At 37.2% G+C, this 21,902-nt stretch overlaps 3 protein-coding genes across 3 annotated transcripts in view; all 3 read left to right on the forward strand.

The window, feature by feature from the left end:
* The window catches only part of LOC131301478 (rust resistance kinase Lr10-like), a 6,980-nt gene extending 485 nt beyond the window's left edge, over positions 1–6,495 (forward strand). The window contains exons 2-3 of the mRNA XM_058327799.1: positions 4,851–4,891; positions 5,125–6,495. Of these exons, the coding sequence (XP_058183782.1) occupies positions 5,175–6,320 (1,146 nt within the window). The 5' untranslated portion in view covers positions 4,851–4,891; positions 5,125–5,174 and the 3' untranslated portion in view covers positions 6,321–6,495. The remainder of the gene's footprint in view (positions 1–4,850; positions 4,892–5,124) is intronic.
* Positions 6,496–9,165: 2,670 nt separating this feature from the next.
* Positions 9,166–9,621, forward strand: LOC131299762 (rust resistance kinase Lr10-like). The gene has a single exon (XM_058325340.1). It carries the CDS (start codon positions 9,166–9,168, stop codon positions 9,619–9,621), a length of 456 nt encoding a protein of 151 aa, XP_058181323.1.
* A 3,314-nt stretch (positions 9,622–12,935) lies between these two features.
* Positions 12,936–21,281, forward strand: LOC131300737 (chaperone protein dnaJ 15-like). Its single transcript, XM_058326704.1, has 12 exons — positions 12,936–13,129; positions 13,330–13,628; positions 14,301–14,424; positions 17,146–17,228; positions 17,309–17,420; positions 17,507–17,611; positions 17,736–17,786; positions 19,202–19,291; positions 19,383–19,491; positions 19,591–19,739; positions 19,824–19,877; positions 20,700–21,281. Exons 2-12 carry the CDS (start codon positions 13,471–13,473, stop codon positions 20,955–20,957), a joined length of 1,293 nt encoding a protein of 430 aa, XP_058182687.1. The 5' UTR covers positions 12,936–13,129; positions 13,330–13,470; the 3' UTR covers positions 20,958–21,281.
* The last annotated feature ends 621 nt before the right edge of the window (positions 21,282–21,902 follow it).

The raw sequence follows: 21,902 nt of genomic DNA on the forward strand, positions 1-21,902 counted from the left end.
ATAATATATTAAAAATATACAATTAAAATGAGCATATAAAAAATAAATGTATAGAAAAAATATAGATATTCATTATTATTCGGAGTGGGTCACCGGTTCAACTATGATCGAACCGGAATCGAACTGTGATGTCATAATTATAATATATTAAAAATATACAATTAAAATGACCATATAAAAAAATAAATGTATAGAAAAAATATAGATATTCATTATTATTTGGAATGAAAAGATGCAGAGTTGAGCTAATGCATTCTGGATATGTTTGGTTCCAATCCATCGGCAGAGAGCCAATTACGCTGTTCTCTCTAATTTCTGTGCTTTGTGTTCTAAGTTTAGTGCTGTAAAAGTTGTTAAGGTTTCCAGACTGGACATTAAAGCTGTCCATGTTGGAGCTAGGGTGGCATTAACGTGTTTGTAATGTTCATTTATGTTATATATATGCAGTTTATCTTTGGTAAAAAAAAAGAAGAGCATCTCTAACCTATCTCTAAACCTCCAAAATAGAGAATATAGGAGGGACGCATCGTACTTTTTAGATATTTGGGTTTCCAACTGAGATTAGAGTCTCTATATTTGAAACCAAAGACAATTTAGAGATTCAAATATCTAAAAAGTAAGATAGGTTCTTCCTAAATTTTCTCATAAAGTGGAAAAAATGGAAATAAATTACAAAATCTCTCTTTAATATGTCACATCCATTCTCTATTTTAGACTTTCAGAGATGGATTGGAGATGCTCTAAATACTCCACTTCACACGGCCGATACATTACGTAGGAGACGGGAGGCCATTTGTGCTTCACGCGCGCCAGCTGTACCACTAAGGTGCAACAGTGATGTTAAAAGTTTAGTCCAAAAGTTTATCGGTTCGGTTCAGTGAATCCGATTCTCTGGGTTGGCGGTTCAACCGTTGGATTTGAACGGTTCTCAATTTTAAGGCCGGTTCTCCAAACAAAGTGGTTCTGGGGTTCATCCAGACCAAAGCAAGGTTCGGTTGATGGGCCAATTGGTCAAACCGGCCGGTTCGGTCCGATTTTTAAAACATTGCTCCGTTGATCTCAGCTTGTTAAGGCTCCTTTCATTTAGAAAGGTCTTTTGGCTTGTTCCAATAAAAGAGTAAAGCAAGGGTTGGTCATCGCTCAGTTTGTGTGTATGAACTCGAATCGAGTTACCAAATATTGATTGAACTTGAGATCGAAGATTTGGGCTTTATTCAAGTTCAAATTTGGCTCGCTTCGTTTGCATCCTTTGGTTTTTGGATCAATATTCGATAGAATATGAAGTTTTGCTTGATTAGTGTTCTCAACGGATTTTAAAAAGTAATGTCTTGTTTGGATCAAGATTTGGAGATTTTTTTCCAACTTAAAAAAACATTGATTATCCTTACTTTCAATCATTACTCTTCACTCATTACTCCTATCTTCAATCATTATTCTCATTTCTCTCTCTCTCTCTCTCTCTCTCTCTCTCTCCCCCCACTCATTATCTTTAATACTAGATGTAACAAATGGACGGGTCTGGCGTGGGTTGAAACGGGTCGCGAGTCAAATATGGGTCAAATAGTAAATGAGTTGAAACGGGTTGGGTCGAATATGGGTCAAGTCAAACCCAAACCCGACCCGTTCTCCTTATTCCCCCACCCCTCCTCTTCTCCCCCGTCCCCGTTTCCCCCTCCTTTCAAATACTACTCAAAATCAACTTGACTCCCTGACCCGCACCATGTACGATGTCATCACACCATTTTTCCCTTTCAAGTACATTCCAACTGTTGAATGATGGAATTTTGTGTGCTATTCTCTGGGTTTTTTTTTTTCCAATCCCCACAACACATACATGTGAATTCTGATCATATGCCAAATTTTGTCTTCCTGAATCTCTTGATTTTGTGTGTGTAATCACATGCCAAATTGTGTTGTTTCAGTGATGAAATCGTTTCGGCGCGATAGACAATTTTTGTTGCAGTGAAATGAAAAGAGAGCGCAGAGTTTGTTCAAATATCGGTGAAGACCAAATGAAATCGAAAGAGTATATATGCTAGATTTGGATTAAAAAGTAAAGTTGATTTTTTTTTGTTCTTATTAAAAAAAATGCATTTGTTAATTTTGTATCAAATTTTTGTGACTTATTAATTCATCTTGACGAGAGGAATAGAAAAAATAAAAAATTATGATCGAAACTTATAATTTTTTGAATAAAAATAAATAAATCAAATAGACAGTTTTTTTACTTATTTTTGTCTTTCTGAAAAATATTATGAGAGAGAGATGGATGTCGGGGAGAGAAGGTGGTGGTCCGACGGTCCAAAAGTGGTGGAGGTGGGGGCCGTCGAGGATGGGGAGACGAGAGGGCCGGGAGAGAGAATATTTTTTGTTCAAAAATTTGGGTCAAATTGATTTTGAAACAAAACACTAAAACAGAAAGGAGTGGGCCAGTTTTGCAATTTTTCACGTGGACTAGTTTGCAAGATCTTTGGTATTTCTTAATGTGGGTTTTTTAAATCCAACCCATATTAAACACATTTTCAACCCACTAAACTCATATAAATATGTGTTTGATATGAGTTCAACCCATTATACAATATGGGTGGGTTGTGTTATAAGTAAGTGGGTTTGGGCGGAACCATTTAGGTGGTCCCAAATTGCCACCTCTACTTACTTCTAATCGTTACTTTCATAAAATATTTCTCAAAAATTCATCTAAACACAGCATAACGATTTCAATCATTAAATTGAGTTTTTGAAAAAAAAAACCCACACATGCATTGAACATGATGCTCCAATCTTCTGAGGAAACTGGACACGATCTCTTTTTGCCCTCGTAGCTTTGCCCAACCTTCAATTTTGGACGACAGTTTGATCAGTTTCCATTAAAAGAATGCCAATGCGAGAGAGAATTTCATGTCCTCCTATTTGCTATAAGAGAGTTGCTACATATACTATATTGTTTCGCTACATATATAGTTACATTACATTTCACGTGGGGCCCACTTCGGGCCTCACAAAAAATCAAAAAAAATACCTATAAATTTTAAAATTTTTTTATGGGCCTTGTAAAAAATCAGCTCCAACGAATACTGATAAGTATTATTATTTTTGAATTCGTAGAGGCGAAACTGCGCAGTTGAGTAGTTTCGCCCCTACGGATCGAGAAATAATACTTATCGATATTCATTAGGCCATCCACAGTGGTATAATAAAAAATGGATAACTAAAAGTTGACACGTCAGCTTTTGATTATTCATTTAAGAGGTTGCTAAGCTTAACAATGTTGAGGTTTACAATGGTCACTTCTAGTCCATAACCAAAATAAGGAGTCCACTACAATTTCACACAATCTCTCTCTCCCCATCTGTTTTCTGTCATTCACTTCCCTCCATTACGTTTTTTTTTTGGCAAAAATATATCGAACATATGGTGTTTTTTCTGGTGTTATCTATCAAAATTATACCGAAACTTTTTTTTTCTTCCTATTTCTATAGCCTATATCACAAATCCACCACTCTTTTAATCATTCAAAAAAAATCAGACGTGTTCTTGAATTTGGAAAAAAATGCAACGTTCTTCTTCTTTTTTTTTTTTTTTTTGGCAAGGTTCTTCATTTGCTCAACCATAGGCGGAGGAACAAAAAAGGAATAACCATTTTTTAGTCAAAAAAATCTCTTTTTTTTTTTTTGCTAAAAAGTGATTAGTTCTCAAAATACTTGGGTAAAAGTAAAAAAAAAATACTTTTCTGATTCCTCTAGTTGAGACGAATCAATAACCCATAAAAATTTGGTGCAAAACTAACAAATGGGAAAAAATTCAAATAAAGATAATTTTCAGATTTAAGTTAAGTTTAAGTTAAATTCATAAGAATGCAGCCTAAAATAAAAACGGGAAAAAAGAGTGAAATACCTTAATCCGGCAACGATGAGTTAAATTGTAGATGATCGAGAAATATGAGCTTCATTTTTTGAGGAAAAGAAAGAGAAACAATTTGTGGTTGAAGTGAAGAAGAGAAGAAGAAAATACTAGTTGAAATACGCGCGTATATAAATTTTGGAACCAATTAACTTATGTAGTGTGGGGTTCACAAATTTTGATTATTGAAAAAGGTTGCTAGTTTTGATTATCCAAAGCCCAAAATTTGATTATTTCTAAGGATGTTGCTAAGTTTGATTATACCATTGTGAGTCATTTTTTGCACAAATATTGTTAACTTTAGCAACAACTGACTTTTGATTATACCATCGTGGATGGCCTTAGAACTGATTTTTTTACAGGACCCCATAAAATAATAGTATTTTAAAATTTATGAATATTTTTTTGAATTTTTGTGGAGCCCGGAGTGGGGCCTCGCATGAAATGTAATGTACCATATAGTAGAACAATGTAATGTACCTATCTTTTTCTCTGAGTGATATAAAGTGTTTTTTGCTATTATAGTAAGTTATACTAAGTCGGGGTAGTTCCAAGGACATTTATAAAAATATCTCATAGTTCCCAATCAAAATTTAATGAATCAAGCCGCTCAATGTGATCAGAACGTGATTTTAAGGGTACTCGCGAGAAATCAGCAAAACAATAACCAGGAATGGCTTGATCTGAGCAGTTTTTAGCTCAGATTTGATGAACGGTTCAATTAAAACCTACTCAAAACAAGCACTTCCTGGTTATATTTTTTTGCTAATTTCTTGTGTGCACCCTTAAAATCACATTCTACGTACATTGAACTGTTCGGATCATAAAAATTTGATCAGGAACTATGAGATTGAGATTTGATGTGTTTTTTTAGATGTTTTTATAGATATCCGTAGAATCGCCCAGGTACTAAGAAGTGCATAATTTTATTCCGTCCCTTCACCTTGCAGGCGCAAACCGAAGAAATCAAATAAATGGAAGGTCATTGCAGGTATCCCCTCGTTCTTGTAAAGAACTTGTAGAAGGTTGAGATCGATACATTTACCATTTTTGTTAACCCTTACATCAATAAGGTTTCTAGATTCCTCTATATTTTGGTAACAGTTTGGATTTTATTTTTGCATCAACTGAATAACATTTGTTGGAATAAGTTCTTAATTTGGGGTCATACAAGTTTTTAGTCATTTCTATCGCGAATTCAATTCGTCGTTAACCTCTCTGTAGGTGCTGCAACTGGAAGCCTCTCTGCTCTGTTTCTTGTAGTTTTACCAGTCATGTTCAAATACAGACACAGAATTTCAGCAATCCTCAACCCAGCAGCATATGATGGCGAGAATCATATGACCGGAATAGAAATAAATGCGAAGGAGTTTGTTAAGACCTATCAATCAACCTTAGTGACGAACTACTCATACAGTGATATAAAGAAGATGACTACCGGGTTCAAGGAAAAACTAGGGGAAGGCGGCTATGGCACCGTCTACAAGGGAAGATTGTCTGATGGTCGGCTCATTGCTGTAAAATTGCTTGAGAATTACAAAGACAAGGGCCAAAATTTCCTTAATGAAGTCACCACCATCGGTAGGATCCACCACGTTAATGTCATTCGTTTATTGGGTTTCTGTTGGGATGGCTCAAAGCAAGCTCTTATTTACGAGTACATGCCCAATAAATCACTAGGGGATCAAATGTTCCAAGGGGAAAGAAGCGTTTCATTAGGATTGGCGAAGTTGCTTGAAATTGCAATAGGAGTTGCACATGGAATAGAGTACTTGCACAACGGTTGCGACTCGCGAATCTTGCATCTTGACATAAAGCCTCAAAATGTGTTGCTGGACCAGAATTTCAACCCCAAAATCTCAGATTTTGGATTGGCAAAGGTGTATTCTCGAAATCGAAGTGCAATTACGATGACTGGAGCAAGAGGAACCATTGGCTACATCGCTCCAGAGATATTCTTGAGAAATCTTGGGAATCCTTCTCACAAATCGGATGTTTATAGCTTTGGAATGCTGCTGTTAGAGATGATTGGTGTGAGTAAGCGTGTCGAAGTCAAACCAGATGTGAACACTTCTAGCAGCGAAGCGTACTTTCCTGGTTGGGTTTATGACAGGTTGATTGAAGAGAAGGAAATGGATCTTGAACGTGGAGATTCTATCGTGGGAGAGGAAGTGTTTATAGCAAGGAAGATGGTTATGGTAGGCTTATGGTGCATCCAAATGAATCCTAAAGATCGACCATCCATGACGCGAGTGGTGGAAATGTTGTGCGGCGATATGGAAGCCATAGAAATGCCTCCGAAACCTCTCTTCTTTTCTCCTCCTCGTGTGCATGTTGAGCAGGAGATTACGTCCCTGGAGAGTGAGACTAGTGAATTGCCCCTTACAAGTGAAGTGGTAGTCAGGAGCCATGACAACTAAAATCCTAGTGACAAAGATGAAGTGGTCCACTGTTGTAAGGATATGTCCCCCTTTTTGAAGGATGTCAAGAATGGAGACGAGTAGAAGATGGCGCTCGGTTTGTTCCAGTTCCATTGAGGTGCACATATGCTAATCGGGAGTCGGGACACCTAAGTTGTCCAAATAAAAAATAAAAAAATTTGGCAGCTCAAGCAACTCAAACTCTTAAAAGCGTTGAAATCAGTCTCCTACAATTGAAATTCATCAAGCCCAAGGAAGATCAATGGAATGTTAGGGATGATGCTATGGTGTCCCCGGTCATTTTGGGGACACCGTAATTTTTGACATAACTTTACCATTATAAGTATAACTAAAACCTATTACAAGCATAACAGAACCCAAACAAGACATAACTAAGGAATATCTAAAAAATCAATCAAGGCATAACCAAATCCAACCAAGGCATAACAAACAAGTTATGCCTTACTGTGGTTTTGGTTATGCTTTGTTATGGTTCTGTTATGCTTGTAATATATTTTGGTTATACTCATAATGATTTTGTTATTCCAAAAATTACGGTGTCCTTAAAATGACCGGGGACACCGAAGTAATTTCCGAATGTTAGATGGCTTGAGATCCGCGGACTAATAAATGGTTCATCTCGTCAAGATTCATCTTGGTGTGATGGGATGGGCGCCTGTCATTTTTCTTGTAATTGTGCAGCAAAGTTCCCATTGAATTTACTGCGGTGGAAGGGATGTTAGGTACGTACGTAGCTTCATATACATTGTTGGATGATGTTATGGTGTTCTCGGTCATTTTGGAGACACCGTAATTTTTGGCATATCTTTACCATTAGGAGCATAATTAAAATCAATTACAAGCATAACAGAACCCAAACAAGACATAACTAAGGAATATCCAAAAAACCAACCAAGGCGTAACTAAATCCAACCAATGCATAACAAATAAATTATGCCTTGCTATGGTTTTGGTTATACCTTACTATGGTTCTGTTATGCTTGTAATGGGTTTTGGTTATACTCATAATGCTTTTGTTATGCCAAAAGTTACAGTGTTCCCAAAATGACCGGAGACACCGAAGTCATTCCCTACATTGTTGCGTGAATTTTCTAACCGTTTAAGTTTTTGGGATACTTGGTAACTTAAAACTAATTAAAAGAAAGTGGTAATGAGAAAGGATCATACGACTTTGAATGATCAAAATACCATGTCTTTTTTCTACTTGAGCGAATAGAGAAACTTCATTTGTTGTTGTTGTTAATAAAACTACGGGAATGACTTCGGTGTACCCAGTTATTTTGGGGATACCGTAACTTTTGGCATAATAAAACCATTATGAGCATAACCAAAATTCATTACAAGCATAACAGAACCATAACAAGGCATAACTTGTTTGTTATCCCTTGGTTGGGTTTGGTCATACCTTGGTTGGTTTTTTGGATATTCTTTGGTTATGCTTTGTTTGGGTTCTGTTATGTTTGTAATGGGTTTTGGTTATGCTCATAATGATGAAATTATGTCAAAAATTACGGTGTCTTCAAAATGACCGACACCATAGCATCGTCCTAAAACTACATGCAACTCATTGTTAATTTAGAATCCTATTTAATACCTTTGGGTAGTTATGAAAATACCGAAGGTTTCAGTTGAATTGGATATTGAACATCAGTAAGTACTTGATAAAAAAAAATTAAATTTTGCTCTGTCGAGTTCTATATTCGAGAATTTGATTATGTTTTTGAATCAAGTCCTTACCGATAATTGGTAGAGCTGATTTTTTTGCATGATCTCCGAACAAATCGATTTGTCCCAAATAAATAATTTCGATTATCAAATCCAATAAAGACCAGCAACATAGCTCACCAAACGCGGGTGAAGTTGCCCACCCAAGACGAAGGCCGACAAAATTGTTCTCAACATGTAAGCGTTTGAGGTTAAACCGTCGAGAGTGGTTGAACGCGCCAAGGAATTTGATTTTACCGGTTCTTGTGCTGGGCAGTGTGTGCAATTTTCATGTGTTCTTTATTTGTTTGTTTTGGCGAGAAAGCAAATACTCCAGTATTATGTACTCGAGGATGAACTCAGGGCTAGTAACCTGCCCTTTAATTCAAAAACTAATACTAGCAATTAAAACAACAATTTTGCTTCGTTATTTTCTTATTCCCATTGGGGTCATGCAAGTTTTATTATTTATATCGTGCATTTAATTCCTCATTGGCCTCTCTCTCTCTAGGTGGTTTGCAACTGGGAGTCTCCATGCTCTAGTTCTTGTACACTCTTACTAATCATGTTCAAGTACAAATGTTAGAGAGAACCATGTGACTGCTTGGAACTGAAACAAATGTAAAGGAGTTAACTCAGTTAAGAATCAACCTTAGTGGCGAGCTACTCATACTAGGGATGGAACCAGGATGTCATAAACGCAGGGGCCGATCTATGAGCAACAAGATTTTGAAATTTCAAGTTTCGGAATTCTAATAGGTTTGTTTGGTTTAAGTTTGGAGGGAGATTTTTTGGGTAATGAGTGGAGAGGAAGAGAAAGAAAAATAAGATTAATAATTGAAGAAAAACTCATGAGAGACCGTACGCACAAAGCGAAATTGAGTTTTGAGATTCAAAACGAACACATTCTTAAAGTATTTAAATGTCTAAACAACACACCATACAAAATACAATATCTAGGTGTTCTTAACAAATAAAAAATAACTAATATTAAAATTTAATTTTGTTTTTTAAAAAAAACCCGAAATAACGCGGGGACCGTGCCCCCTATGACCATTGATGGATCCATCTCTGACTCATAGTACAACATACAGCAATATAAAGAAGAAAAACTAGGGGAATGCAGCTACGGCACCGTCTACAAGGGAAGATATTGCTTCATGTTCGGTTCATTGCTGCTCGAGATTTACAAAGACAACCACCAAAATTCCTTAGCAAAGTCGCCACCATTTGTAGGATCCATCGCGTTAATGATATTCGTTGTTGTGTTTATGCTGGGATGGCTCAAAGAAGCATTTCATTAAGATTGGGAAAGTTACTTGAAATTGCGATAGGAGTTGCTCATGGAATTGAGTATTTGCACGATGGTTGTGATTCACGAATCCTGCATTGTGACATAAAGCCTCAAAATTTATTGCTGGTCTTGAATTTCAACCCAAACATCTCAGATTTTGAGTTGGCCAAAGTGTTTTATCGAATTCAAAAGTGCAGTTACACGATGACTAGAGCAAGAGGACCCCATTGGCTACATTGCTCCAGAGATATTCTTGAGAAATCTTGGAAATCCTTCCTATGAATCCGACATGTATAACTTTGGAATGCTGACACTAGAGACGGACAAATTCAAGAATGTTGTTTAATGGGGGCACTTTGTTAATCATAGGGGGAAAAATTTATTTTTCTAATTAACCACAATAAGATCGTACACAATTAAAGCATGCATTACAAACTACAAAAATATATAAAACATACTTTCACTTAAATTATATAAAAATTGAGTACAAAATCTCAGATAAAATTTGAGAGTATATTTTACATGAACATCGACAAGTTTTAGAATGATCGATATAGTTTTATTAATGATGTTATTTTAAAATATTGCTCTTAGACGGTTAAAAATAAGTACAAATTAAGAAAGAATCGATCTAAATAGACAAATAGTTCGAAAACCAATAAGTATAAATGCACCATATGATGAAATTGAAACATAAAATTAATTCTATATGTATATTTTTGATATATATGCAAGTGTGTATGTGTAGTAGCACACTTAATTTCATAATTATGCTAAATATACGAAAATATAATAATTTCCCTCCATCCCTGACTATAGATGATTGGTGTGAACATGACGCGACGAAGTCAAACTAGATGTGAACACTTCGAGTAGTAAAGCGCACTTTTCTGATTGGGTATATCACAAGTTGATTGAAGAGAATGAAATGGAACTGAACTGGGAGGTTATTGCGTGGGAGAGGAAATGTTTAACGTGAGAAAGATGGTTATGATAGGCTTATGGTGCATTCAAAAATGATCGACCATCGATGTCACGAGTGGTGGAAATGTTGAGTGTGGAAACCATTGAAATGCCTTTGAATTAGCCTTTCTTCTTTTCTCCTCCGGCCTCGTGCGCAAATTCAGCAGGAGAGATTACTTCCATGGAGAGTGAAAGCAGTGTCTTGCCTCTCACAAGTGGGTAGTTTGGACTTAATTAGGAGCCATGAGATACTGTATCTTGATAACAAAGAGATGTAGTGTTCAATTGAGGATGTGAAGAATAGAAACAAATGGAATATGATGCTTAATCTGGACCAATTCAATTGAGGTGCATGGATGCTGGTATGAAAATTTTAAATCATCGAAGAATGCATGAAATTAAATTTTAAATCATCGAAGAAGAAAAATCATTCAGCAGCTCAAATTAAACTCTCTACACGTTAATCCATTTTTTTGAATCATTCACCAATAATTGCAAATCACAAGCACAAGGAAGGTCAATGGAATTTTGGATGGTTGAGATCCCTAGCTAGATTAATGATTCATCTTGTCAAACATTCATCGTTGTGTGGAGGGGTTGTACACCATTTTCATTGTAATTGTTCATGTTGCTACAAAGTTTCAACTGAAAATATTGCTACAGTGGAAGGATAAACTAAATGGTAATGAAAAGGATCATATAACTTCTAAAGGATCAAAACTATATATTTTCTACTTTAACAGACAGAGAAATTTCATTAATTTCTTGTTAATAAGACTACAAGTCATTGTTCAGATTTGTTACTGCGCGCAGTGGAAGAAAAACCAAGAGAACCACCCCTATATACATGACTTAATAGCCAAAATGGTTGTCTGGTCACTTTGTATTTTTATGGTAAACTTATTACCATCATAATACCTCATGAGCTTGGTCTTGGTGTTCTCACTGATATTCATTGATGTGTTAGTAAATACTATATAAAAATTAAGGATTGAGTTGACTTTTCTAACCGAAGAGCTAACACTCCACTCTTCTAATAATTACTAAGTAGGTAGCAAAATTAAAATCAAATTTTATTTAAAGAGTTCAAAAGGTTTTTTTTTTTTTTAAAGAGAAATGACTCTTCAAATTATCACATCATCAATAATAATAACAATAATTATTGTCAATTGGTGAATGAATCAATTTTAATGGAAAAAGTGCCCCTTAAAATCAAATGAGTTATAAAAATCTAAATTTGAAGAGCTCATTAGAGAGCGTTTGTTGCAAGTGTCTCTTCAATTTGTCACTTATGTTACAGAAATTAATTATAGTAGAGAAATTTGCCACCTTCTTTAAAGGTTCTCTATCTCCAACCCAAGATGTCAAATCTGATATGGCATGCCAAATGGATGAATTGACATGTGAAATAAGTCATTTGACATCTCCTATCTCATGTCAAATTTTGATATGTGATGTCAATTTTCTTTTTTGGTTATTTTACCCTCCAAAACTTAATAACTATCCTTAAATAAATAATTAGGCATATTGGTTGGAGTAGACTTTGTAGAGATGTCAAATTCTAACATGCCAAATTGCCACATAAGCCTTCAAATTTTTTTGGCATCCCCACTTTTGAAGCCAAGGTTGCAGTCCATGGTTGATGATCTAAATTCTTCTTATTTTATTTTATTTATGATTTTGCTGTGACTAATTTGGTTAAACGCGTTAAAACTTTAAGGGTGACAACATTGACCTAAACCCATGAACCCATTCAGTCTAAATTCACTCAAACCCAACTCACTGATGAGATGGGTCATAATGGGTCTTAACCAAATCAATAATGCTACGATCACAAACTTTCACACATTTTACACTTACATTTCTTCCTCTGTCGGTTTTTTAGGAATCGATCGCCAATACGGAAATGCTACCAAATATACCAAATGTGACACATTGGCTTCTAAATATATGTCTCTAAACTATTTTATGGTTTGATGGAGTAACTTTATATGCCATTTGGAATAGGTCTGTCAATGGAGCGGATCCGATTCAGATTCAATCCGAATCCGATAACATCGATCTGATAATCCGAATCTGGTAATCCAAATACGGATCAGATCGGATTAAATCCGTTATCAATCTGAATCGAACTTTATTTTATTTTATTTAAAAAAAAGTAAATTTTTTATTTTGAAAAAGAAAAGTTTAAGAAGTTGTATTTTTATTTTAATTTTTTTTTTGGGAATTTTTTTTTTGGCTAAATTTTTTGAAGTACAAAAGTTTTCTGATCGGATTTGGATTGGATCCGGATTTTTTGGATTTAAATTACCACTATCGAATTCGAGTCTTATCAGATTCGGATTTGTTGGATCCAGATTGGATCCGGCCCATTGACAGGCCTAATTTGGAAGTTAAGGAAAAGAAAAGAAAAGTAACAGAAACTCCAAAGAAAGTGTAGAGATTTTTTTTTTCTGTATTTAATTTTTAATTTTGTTATTTTCCTATCATGTTTCATCTGAAACCAAACAAGAGAAATTAATTTTTCATTCATTTCTTTCCTTTTCCATAGATTCCAAACTACTACTGTAATTAAAAATCGGATTCTCATTTTCGGCAATAAAATATTGTGTAAATTTCTTTTATAAAATACAAACAAACGACATTTTTAGAAAATTAACGGAGCAGAGGTAACAAACCGAATTTCCCATTTTTATTTTTTTCTGAATTCCATCTGCTAATACAACACCATTCGAATTCCCGTTCTCTCGCGGAGGAGGTGAAGAAGGAGAAGAAGAAGAAAAAGGTGGAACCTTGTCGTTGGTCCCCTCTCGCTTTCCACTGTCCCGTGTAAATTTTCAAAAACCCTAGCTCTCTCTCCTTCGATTAGATCTTGCACCTTCTTGTGTTTGTTATTGCACTTTTTTTCATTTATTCCAAGAAAATACCGATCCGATGCCTTCAATTTCGTGAAAATCTTGATGGGTTCTTGGTTTGATTTTCTTGACTTTGATGGGTTCTTGTTAACTTGATTTTCTATGATTGTAGATTTGCTTACAAGCCTTTTTGGTTGACTCTGGCAATTGAGAAGTGTGGTACCTGCAGAGATTCTAGATAGAGAGATTAGATAGATTTGGAGAGAGAAAGAGGAGACGGACAGCGGGGTTGAGAGATTAGAGGAGGAGGGGGATGGGCGGTTCGAAAATGGAAGGCGGTTCGAAAACGGAAGGGACCTCGGCCCCGGCCCCGGCCCCAGCCCTTCGTCGAGACCCATATGAGGTTTTATCGGTTACTAGAGATTCAACTGACCAAGAGATAAAAACTGCTTATAGAAAGCTTGCTCTCAAGTAAGTTTGTTTCATGGTCAAGATTCAGTATTACTTCCTTTGTTTATAAGTCTGTAGGTTGAAATTTTAATCTGCTTTCCTCAACTTGTACTGCCCTGATCCTTGTGGCTTCTGAATGCATTTGGATTCAATTGCAAACTCAAATCATCTTAGTTTGTTCAGTACAATAAATGAAGGTTTGTAGGAGTTGCAGAGTTGGTTTACAAAGTTTTACTCTTTACAATTTTTTTTGAACGGTGTTTTACAAAGGTTTAATCTTTATACTGATGTTGTTATAATGCATAGCTGAATGGCCAAAGATTGAGGAAATTCCTTTGGTGAAGGCAAATTCATAAGAGGAAGTTGGACTTAGAAGAACGGTGATAGATAATTCTCAAACTTACGAAGGCATGATGGTTGTCAGTGGTTATGATTTTATTTTGGTCTCAGCGACTCGATTCTTACCATTGTTCATGAGGCTGTTAATAAACCAAGTAAACCACCAATGGGTCATTCACAAAACACTTGTTTCATGTAGTTGTACTCTAACGCAAGACTTGAAACTACAGGTCATGTAGTTGATGTTATGATAATAATGATTCAAATTAATATGGTGATTCTGATTGTGAGTGAGCATTGGAACTGAATATTTGAATTATGTTTTTGCCAAACTATTGACCAAGTAATGGGCAGGTACCATCCCGACAAAAATGTTAATAATCCCGAAGCTTCAGAGCATTTCAAGGAGGTTGCATACTCTTATAGCATCTTATCTGATCCAGAGAAAAGAAGGCAATTTGATAATGCTGGGTTTGAGGTCATCTTCTCCCTTCCTCATTTTCTAAATATTCTTGGGTTAAGAGTTTTATGATATTCTCATACCTGGAGCTCTATTGCGGATCTTTTTTCTTTAACATAAAAGGAATATGAAACTACTTGCCTTTTTGTGACTGAAGAATATTAATCAGTGTGGGAAGGCAGGACAAGTGGCATCTCTCTCTCTCTCTCTCTCTCTCTCTCTCTCTCTCTTCATTTGGTTAATTCAGATACAAATGGTTACTGAATTATCTGGAAGCACATGTTTTAATTTGGGGACCTCTGTACTAATGTAGACCATCTGGAAATTTAAGCGCACTATTTCTTTACTTTTAAACAATTATTGACCATAAATGTTGGTGGGATTAAATGAAATTTGACTATGAATTGCCTTCTTATAAGCTATCAACGTAGAACCTAGAAAGAACTGTTCGAGGAGCAAGCAGCTCCCCCTCTCGCTACCAGTTGATCCTCTGATCTATCCCCCTTGATGCATCAACTAATCTTAATCTTAATCTTATTCTTGGAGCTTGTTGGGAGAAAGCAAATATTTGATCTATAAAGGTGGGTGGACTTGCACGCATTGTGTTCCTTGTGGTTCCCCACTATTTTTTGACTTTGCTTTTAAAAGATTACCACCGGAGATTTAGTTGCTACTGTATCTGGCTCAAAATTACTTGATTGTCAGTTGATGGCAGTATGAAAGTTGGAGGTGTTCCGATTTCTGGCTTTTCTAAGAGGTGAATGGAACAATGCTATAGGTGGCATTTTAGAATATTGGGCAACAAATAAACAATACATTAGTAAAACTGGAATATATGAGAAGAGAATACTAAGACATATCTGGGTTGTCACGGAAGAAGTTGAAAACTATAATTCGCAAGGAATTCTATCCCACTGGGTTTGAGGAGGACTAGTAGATTCGAGGGCAGTGCGCCAGGGAAAGGGTATGTGGCAAGACCACAAAGGATAGAGAGGATAATTGTTTATGGAAGTGCTATCGGAAAGGAAGACATAAATTAACATGAGGTGTTGTAATGGAAAAGGATGTGAAATTGTTAAGTTTGACAGGGCTTTTATCCCTTGAAGCTTTGACAGATCTGAATGGCCGAAAACGGTTCATGTAGTTGACCAGATTGATTAGGACAGCAGATTTAGTTTGGTTTGATTTGAAATGGATTCCGAATTGTTCCAATTCCTTGGCAGTGACAGAATTTTTGCTACAAGCTAAAGGGAAGAAACCTTTATAACTATGCAGTTTGACAAAGTCAATGGGATGCTCCAAGGACTAGGTCTAAGTACATTTGAAAAGGACGAATGTTGTTACTACTGTTAAGATAAGAAGACGGGAATCTAAGTGATGGAGAAGGTTTCCATAACTTTTTAGTATGGTAGTGTATGAGGGGCAATGATCTCTAACCACAGAGGGTGATCTATGAACTCCTGCTTCAGCAAAGTTATATAGAAACAGTTGTTCAATTCCTTTTATGAGTTTCTTGACAAAGAAGGCCTCTCTAAAGGGCGTAGGCAATTATGGTTGCCACTTTTGTTCAAAGATTTTGAGATTTAGGATGATCTGGAATACCTTGGATGGTTGTTTAGTGCATCCAAGTGCTAGCTAAGGTGGCATTTCTTTGCGTGAGATCAGCCTCACCCAATTCTTTTATGCTTGCACAGTAGCAAATGAGATTGCAAACCGACTGCTCAGCTGCCATCTGGTAGCAAGGGAAGTATGACCTCCACTCATTGTTGTTTGGGAGTTGGGACTGTTATCAGTGTTCTAAATGGCGCTTGGTGCTAGTCGGGCGGTGACCCGCTGCCAAGCCATTTGGCGTTTTTTTTTTTTTTTTTAAATTTATAAATCTTTTGTGCAGTTTATGTGAACTCTAACCTGATACTTTGACTCAACTTGTTTACAGTACACTAAAAGGCTTGCAAGGCTACAATCTATTTTTTTATACAGAGGAGAACCAATTACATATACAGTCAGCACTCAACAGCCATAGATGAGGGAGAGAGAGAGAGAGAGAGAGAGAGAGACTGGCGAGTCGGCGACTGACCGACGCCAGCGACGATGGACGATGGGACCTCGCCTGGAGTTCACTGGGTTGGGGCTAGGGCTTCCATCGACTGGAGGATGGGTGTGGGAGTAATCTGCAATTGTCTAATTGTAGTATATATATATGATTTTGTAAAAATTACATATTAAGCCCTTTTAGTTTAATACAACACATTTTAGGCCGCCAAAGGCCTCCAACGACGCTGACGACGCCTGCCAAGTCCACCACGCCCACCAAGGCCGCCGCCAAACACGGCCAAGCCTCCTAGGATGCTAAATCAAACGCCAAGGGGTATAGGCGTGGCGGCAGGGTGGCGCCTAGGCAGCCGCCTTGGCCGCCATTTGGAACACTGACTGTTATGTTTATGCATAGATATGTAGATGGATGAAGTTGTTGGTGGATGGTCGTATATATGTTTGTATCCATAGTGGTGCATATGGAAGTTTTAAACCTTCGTGTCTATAGCGGCGAATCATGTGCAATGTTAACATAGCCAGTTCATTTAATTTCGCTGTTTCTTTTTACCTGTCAGCAACCACCAATTATTTAAAGCACGTTTTGTTTGCTATAGTAAAGTTCCGTTTTTCAAGTTTTATGTCTTTCAAGTTTTTTTGACGAACTAGTTCTACATTTTAGTCGTTAAAATTTTGCCATATGAGCAGGCTCTTGATGCTGAGGGCATGGATATGGAGATTGATCTTTCCAACCTTGGCACGGTTAACACAATGTTTGCAGCATTATTCAGGTTGTTTTCTTGTTTTTTATTTTGAAATGTAGGCGCTTTTTACTATCGTGGCCTATATAACTGACTTCTTTTTTTTATAGCAAGCTAGGTGTCCCTATCAAGACTACTATTTCTGCTAATGTCCTTGAAGAAGCTTTAAATGGAACTGTCACAGTCAGGCCTCTCCCAATTGGAACATCAGTTAGTGGAAAGGTCCTTATTTGCTCTGTCAAGGGAAATGCATATTTTTTTAGACTTCCCGGTATACTCCCTTTCACTCTTCTGTAGTTTCACTGCAGGTAGAAAAGCAATGTGCCCACTTCTTTGGTGTAACTATTAGTGAGGAACAAGCTGAGTCAGGAATTGTGATTAGAGTCACTTCGGCTGCTCAGAGCAAATTTAAGGTAAATTATCGCACTGTACCAATTAGGCTAACTATCTTGTGTGCATTTACGATGTGAAGGTCTCTCTCTTGAAGTGTTTTGTTATCTGCAGTACTAAGAAACAACATTTCCACTTATGTTACAGCTGCTTTATTTTGAACAAGATGCCAATGGTGGATATGGATTGGGTTTACAGGTATTCTCAATGTTTTCTTTTTGTTTCTCCTTTTGTTCTACTTGTACATGACGTTCCCTTTGCATTGCTTTTTGCAGACTTTGTTGTGTTATTTTGAAGAGAGAAAAACGGAAGTTCCTTTTTTCTCTCCTTTAGGATATCATTTGTATCTGTTTGAAATGATTTTCCAAATAAGGAAAAGAAAAGGAAAACTCAGAAAGTTGTGTTTGATTATTATTGCTAATTTGATACTTGATAGGCATGTTATTGATAGTTTGACAGGCATGAATCATGCTCTCATTTCCATTTGGGGACTGCACCTGGCTTTATGGATATCAAGGGATACAATTAAGGGAACAGCTGGTGGTTGTTTATCTAAGAAGCACCACACGGCTATTAGGGTTCTGTACCAGTGTACAAAAAGTGTCAGACACAAACACAAATTCAGCATGCTCCGGCACGTTTGTGACACTTCTACTAGCCACCCCAGTTCATAGAGCTGCATCCCAAATTGTTTGATATCTCTGCCTCTTTCTGTCAAGGCAAAACCTCTCTTCTTCTTCAATCCTATCATCATACAAAGCTATAATTCTCAAACCAATTAATTGCACTCCCTTCAATGACTACACCTCAATTTGCTGGTGTTCGGTTCTTTTGGGCTTGCACTTCAGAATTAGTTTATTTGATGTTCACCTTTATCTCAAAGCATGGACTATCAGCACTAGCAGTTGTTTGGCTTTGGAAAGAAATAGTTCAAAACAGGAACAACCACAGCAAAAAACCAGGGTTAATCCATGAAAAATCCCCTTCCCATGGCATCTTTGTACACAAAATGTGTGAGTCGTGACTGAGGGAAGGGACAGTCCATCAGACATGATGAGCTCTTCCTTCTGCTCTGCTCCAACTATAGCCAGTGATCTGCACTTTGATAGACTTGTCTGTTGGTACAGTTGAGGTGGAATTTTTGTCCACTAAGGCTCTTTGTAGGCAGTTGGGAGCGCCTCCTTAGCGCACAAGTTGGACGGCTTGAAGTGAGTTGGACTCAATGTCACCTGACTCATTCCTTTCACCAAAATGATAGTACCCCCATGTAGATATCCCAAAGTTCGGCTTCAAGGCTGTTAGCACTTGGCACATGTACATCTTCCATAGCAGCCGATGGCCCATCTTCCTTCTCCATTCCTGAAAATACCACCCAACTCCCCTGGCACTCATCGCTTTCCTAACAGCTCCCATCTGTGTTTAATGTTCTGCTTCTTATCATATTGAGGTTTATCTAGAAATCAGTTTACATCAAGGGTCTAATGGTTACCAACTTTCATTTCAAGAATTTTTTTGTAGTTTGTCTTCAATATTCATGTTCTCTTAAGCATTTGGCAATCTTGCAATTGACCTCTTTTGGCTGGATTAATGTGTTATATGGTGTCTGCGTACAGGAAGATAGTGAGAAGACTGGTAAAGTGACTTCTGCTGGGATGTATTTCTTACATTTTCAAGTGTACAGAATGGATTCCACTGTGAATGCGGTACGCAAGTTGGACCTTCCATTTTTCTCTTAAAAATGTCTCATAATATCATGGCTTATCATACAATGAGTTTATCGATGTGGCGTTGCAGTTAGCCATGGCGAAGGACCCTGAAGCTGCTTTTTTCAAAAAGCTGGAAGGCCTTCAACCTTGTGAAGTCTCGGAACTAAAACCTGGCACTCACATATTCGCTGTTTATGGTCTGAACAGCTTTAATGCTGCTTATCTGCCCCTTTTCTTTATTGGTTTCTGCCCCTTTCCTTATAGGCTTATACTGAACTTCTACTCTTATTGCATAGGCGATAACTTCTTTAAAACTGCTTCCTACACGATCGAGGCTGTATGTGCAAAGTCATATGAGGATACAACAAATAAGCTCAAGGAGATTGAGGCTCAGATTCTGAGGAAGAGAACGGACCTACGCCAATTCGAGACGGAATACAGAAAGGTAGTTCTTCCTTCTTGGGGAAATTTTTTATTTTTATTTGGCAGTGCAAATCTGATTTTATACTTTTCTGCTGATGTCTTGCAGGCACTGGCACGATTTCAGGAAGTGACCAATAGATACAGCCAGGAAAAGCAGTCTGTAAGTTCTGTTTACTCAAGACTTGTTATCTGATAGAATTTTCTGGCAGTAACAGCTTGACATCTTTCCTGTTGTATCATCCGTGCTGATTAAACGTTCATATAACAACCTTGTGATCAAAGGTAAAGCCAGTCTTATCCAAAACAATGGCGTCCCCTCAAAAAACAAATAACATACACATGTACACACACAATGGCGGATATCAAATAGGGGTTTCACGACTGTCAAACCCACCACACACCTCTATAGGGACTCGCCTGACATTTAGGGAGGTGAAGGACCTTGTCTACTTCTTACTTGAAGGTCTCACAACTGATGTCAGATGAGTGTTGAGTACGAAGTTATTTCTCTTTGGTTCTTAAGTACGGAAGGAATGCTCTATTACCTACTGAGGGATTGAGCCTTTATCTTGTGCATTTTAAAGATACTGAATTTCTGTGTTTCTTTTTTCTTTTCTAGATTATTTTATTACTGAATTTTGTTAATTTAAAATATGTCCCTTATTTCTACAAGTCACTAGCTACCCTGATCACATCTCATGTTTAAAATTTTGTTATAATTGGGTTTCATAACATTCTGGAGCCCGTGATCATCTCACTCATCTTATGCCTCTTCCTATGATCATAATCTTTAGTGATACCTGAATCTGTGTCACAACTCACAAGTGTGGTTCAGTTTCTGTTTTCAATGTCATCAGTAATTATACGCTGAATTTCGACTTTCCCTCTCATAATCAGATTTCATTAAAGTTAGCTTGTTTTTGTGTTACAGTAGCCATTATCTTGTTTCCAGAACATTAAATTTTCTGCCTCTGGAGTACAGGTTGATGAGCTGCTGAAACAGCGAGACAGCATCCACTCCTCATTCACCATAGCCAGGTCCGTCGTCATCAGTGGCGGGAGTGGCACTCATGTTAGTAACGGAAGTTTTAGTAGCAGCAGTAGTACTAGTAAAGTTCCAGGTGAAGATTTTAAACCCGAGAGCCCAGGGGAAGATGGAAGCTCGGACGGGAAGGATAAATCCTCGAGGAAGAAATGGTTCAATCTTAACCTGAAAGGATCTGATAAAAAGGTGGGTTAAGAAAAGGGTTTGGTTAGATAGTCTTGCATTGTTCGAGGGGTTTGGAATTTCATACCGTGCATACGTACAGTTGGGCCACCGGTTTCTGCCCGTGATAGGCCCTTGTGTTAACTTGGTTAATTTGGTTCTCCATTGTGGGTTCCCCCCAGGTGGTTCTTTAAAAGTTTGTTGTAGTCTATTTACGGAAACATTGACAGAAAGGTGTGTGCGTGCGTGTGTCTATATCTTGTTTTCACTTTTTAATGGCGTTGCTTGTCAGCCCACCCATTTCTTGTAGCAGATACATCATAGTTTTGAGATTGCAATAATAGGTTTATTCCTTGAGTTTTGTTGTAATATTGAGTTCTTCGTTTTCTGCTGCCCCTGTCTCCGTGATTATAAGATCTTGAATCAAATCTGGCCGGAGTGATGATTACTGGCGAAATACCCTGAACCGAAAGCATTCAAATCCAGCATCAAAATCTGAGTGAATCAGTTTTATGATCCGCACCGGACTTATCACCACTTGATTTGTTTCAAGAACAAGTAACACCAAATGTTGCTGCATTTGTGCAGCCAGTGTACTGAAGAGTGGTAAAACCAAGTCGAGGAGGGTGAATCACTGAAATAATCTGGCCTAGTGAATGTGAGATTATATACGGTAATGGCAATTAGCTCAATCTGATATCGGTAACGGCTATTTTAGAGCACAACACCATACCCAAGTCCTATATGCACGAAATATTTCAACTCGAATACATGCGTAATGTTCATTTTTTTTAGGTTGGCTCATATCTTATTATTAGACCTGTATTTTGGGCTTTCCCAACCCTACGCATTAAGATAATGCTTACTCAACCAAGCAGTTTGTTTATGCCTCAATGACAGATTGATTAAGAAAACATTTGCATTAACGTGCAATCACGGGTCATACTATAAAACGGAAAACGTCATCTTAGGTAATCT

The sequence above is a fragment of the Rhododendron vialii genome, chromosome 9a (assembly GCF_030253575.1).
Source record: "Rhododendron vialii isolate Sample 1 chromosome 9a, ASM3025357v1".
NCBI classification, from domain to species: domain Eukaryota; kingdom Viridiplantae; phylum Streptophyta; class Magnoliopsida; order Ericales; family Ericaceae; genus Rhododendron; species Rhododendron vialii.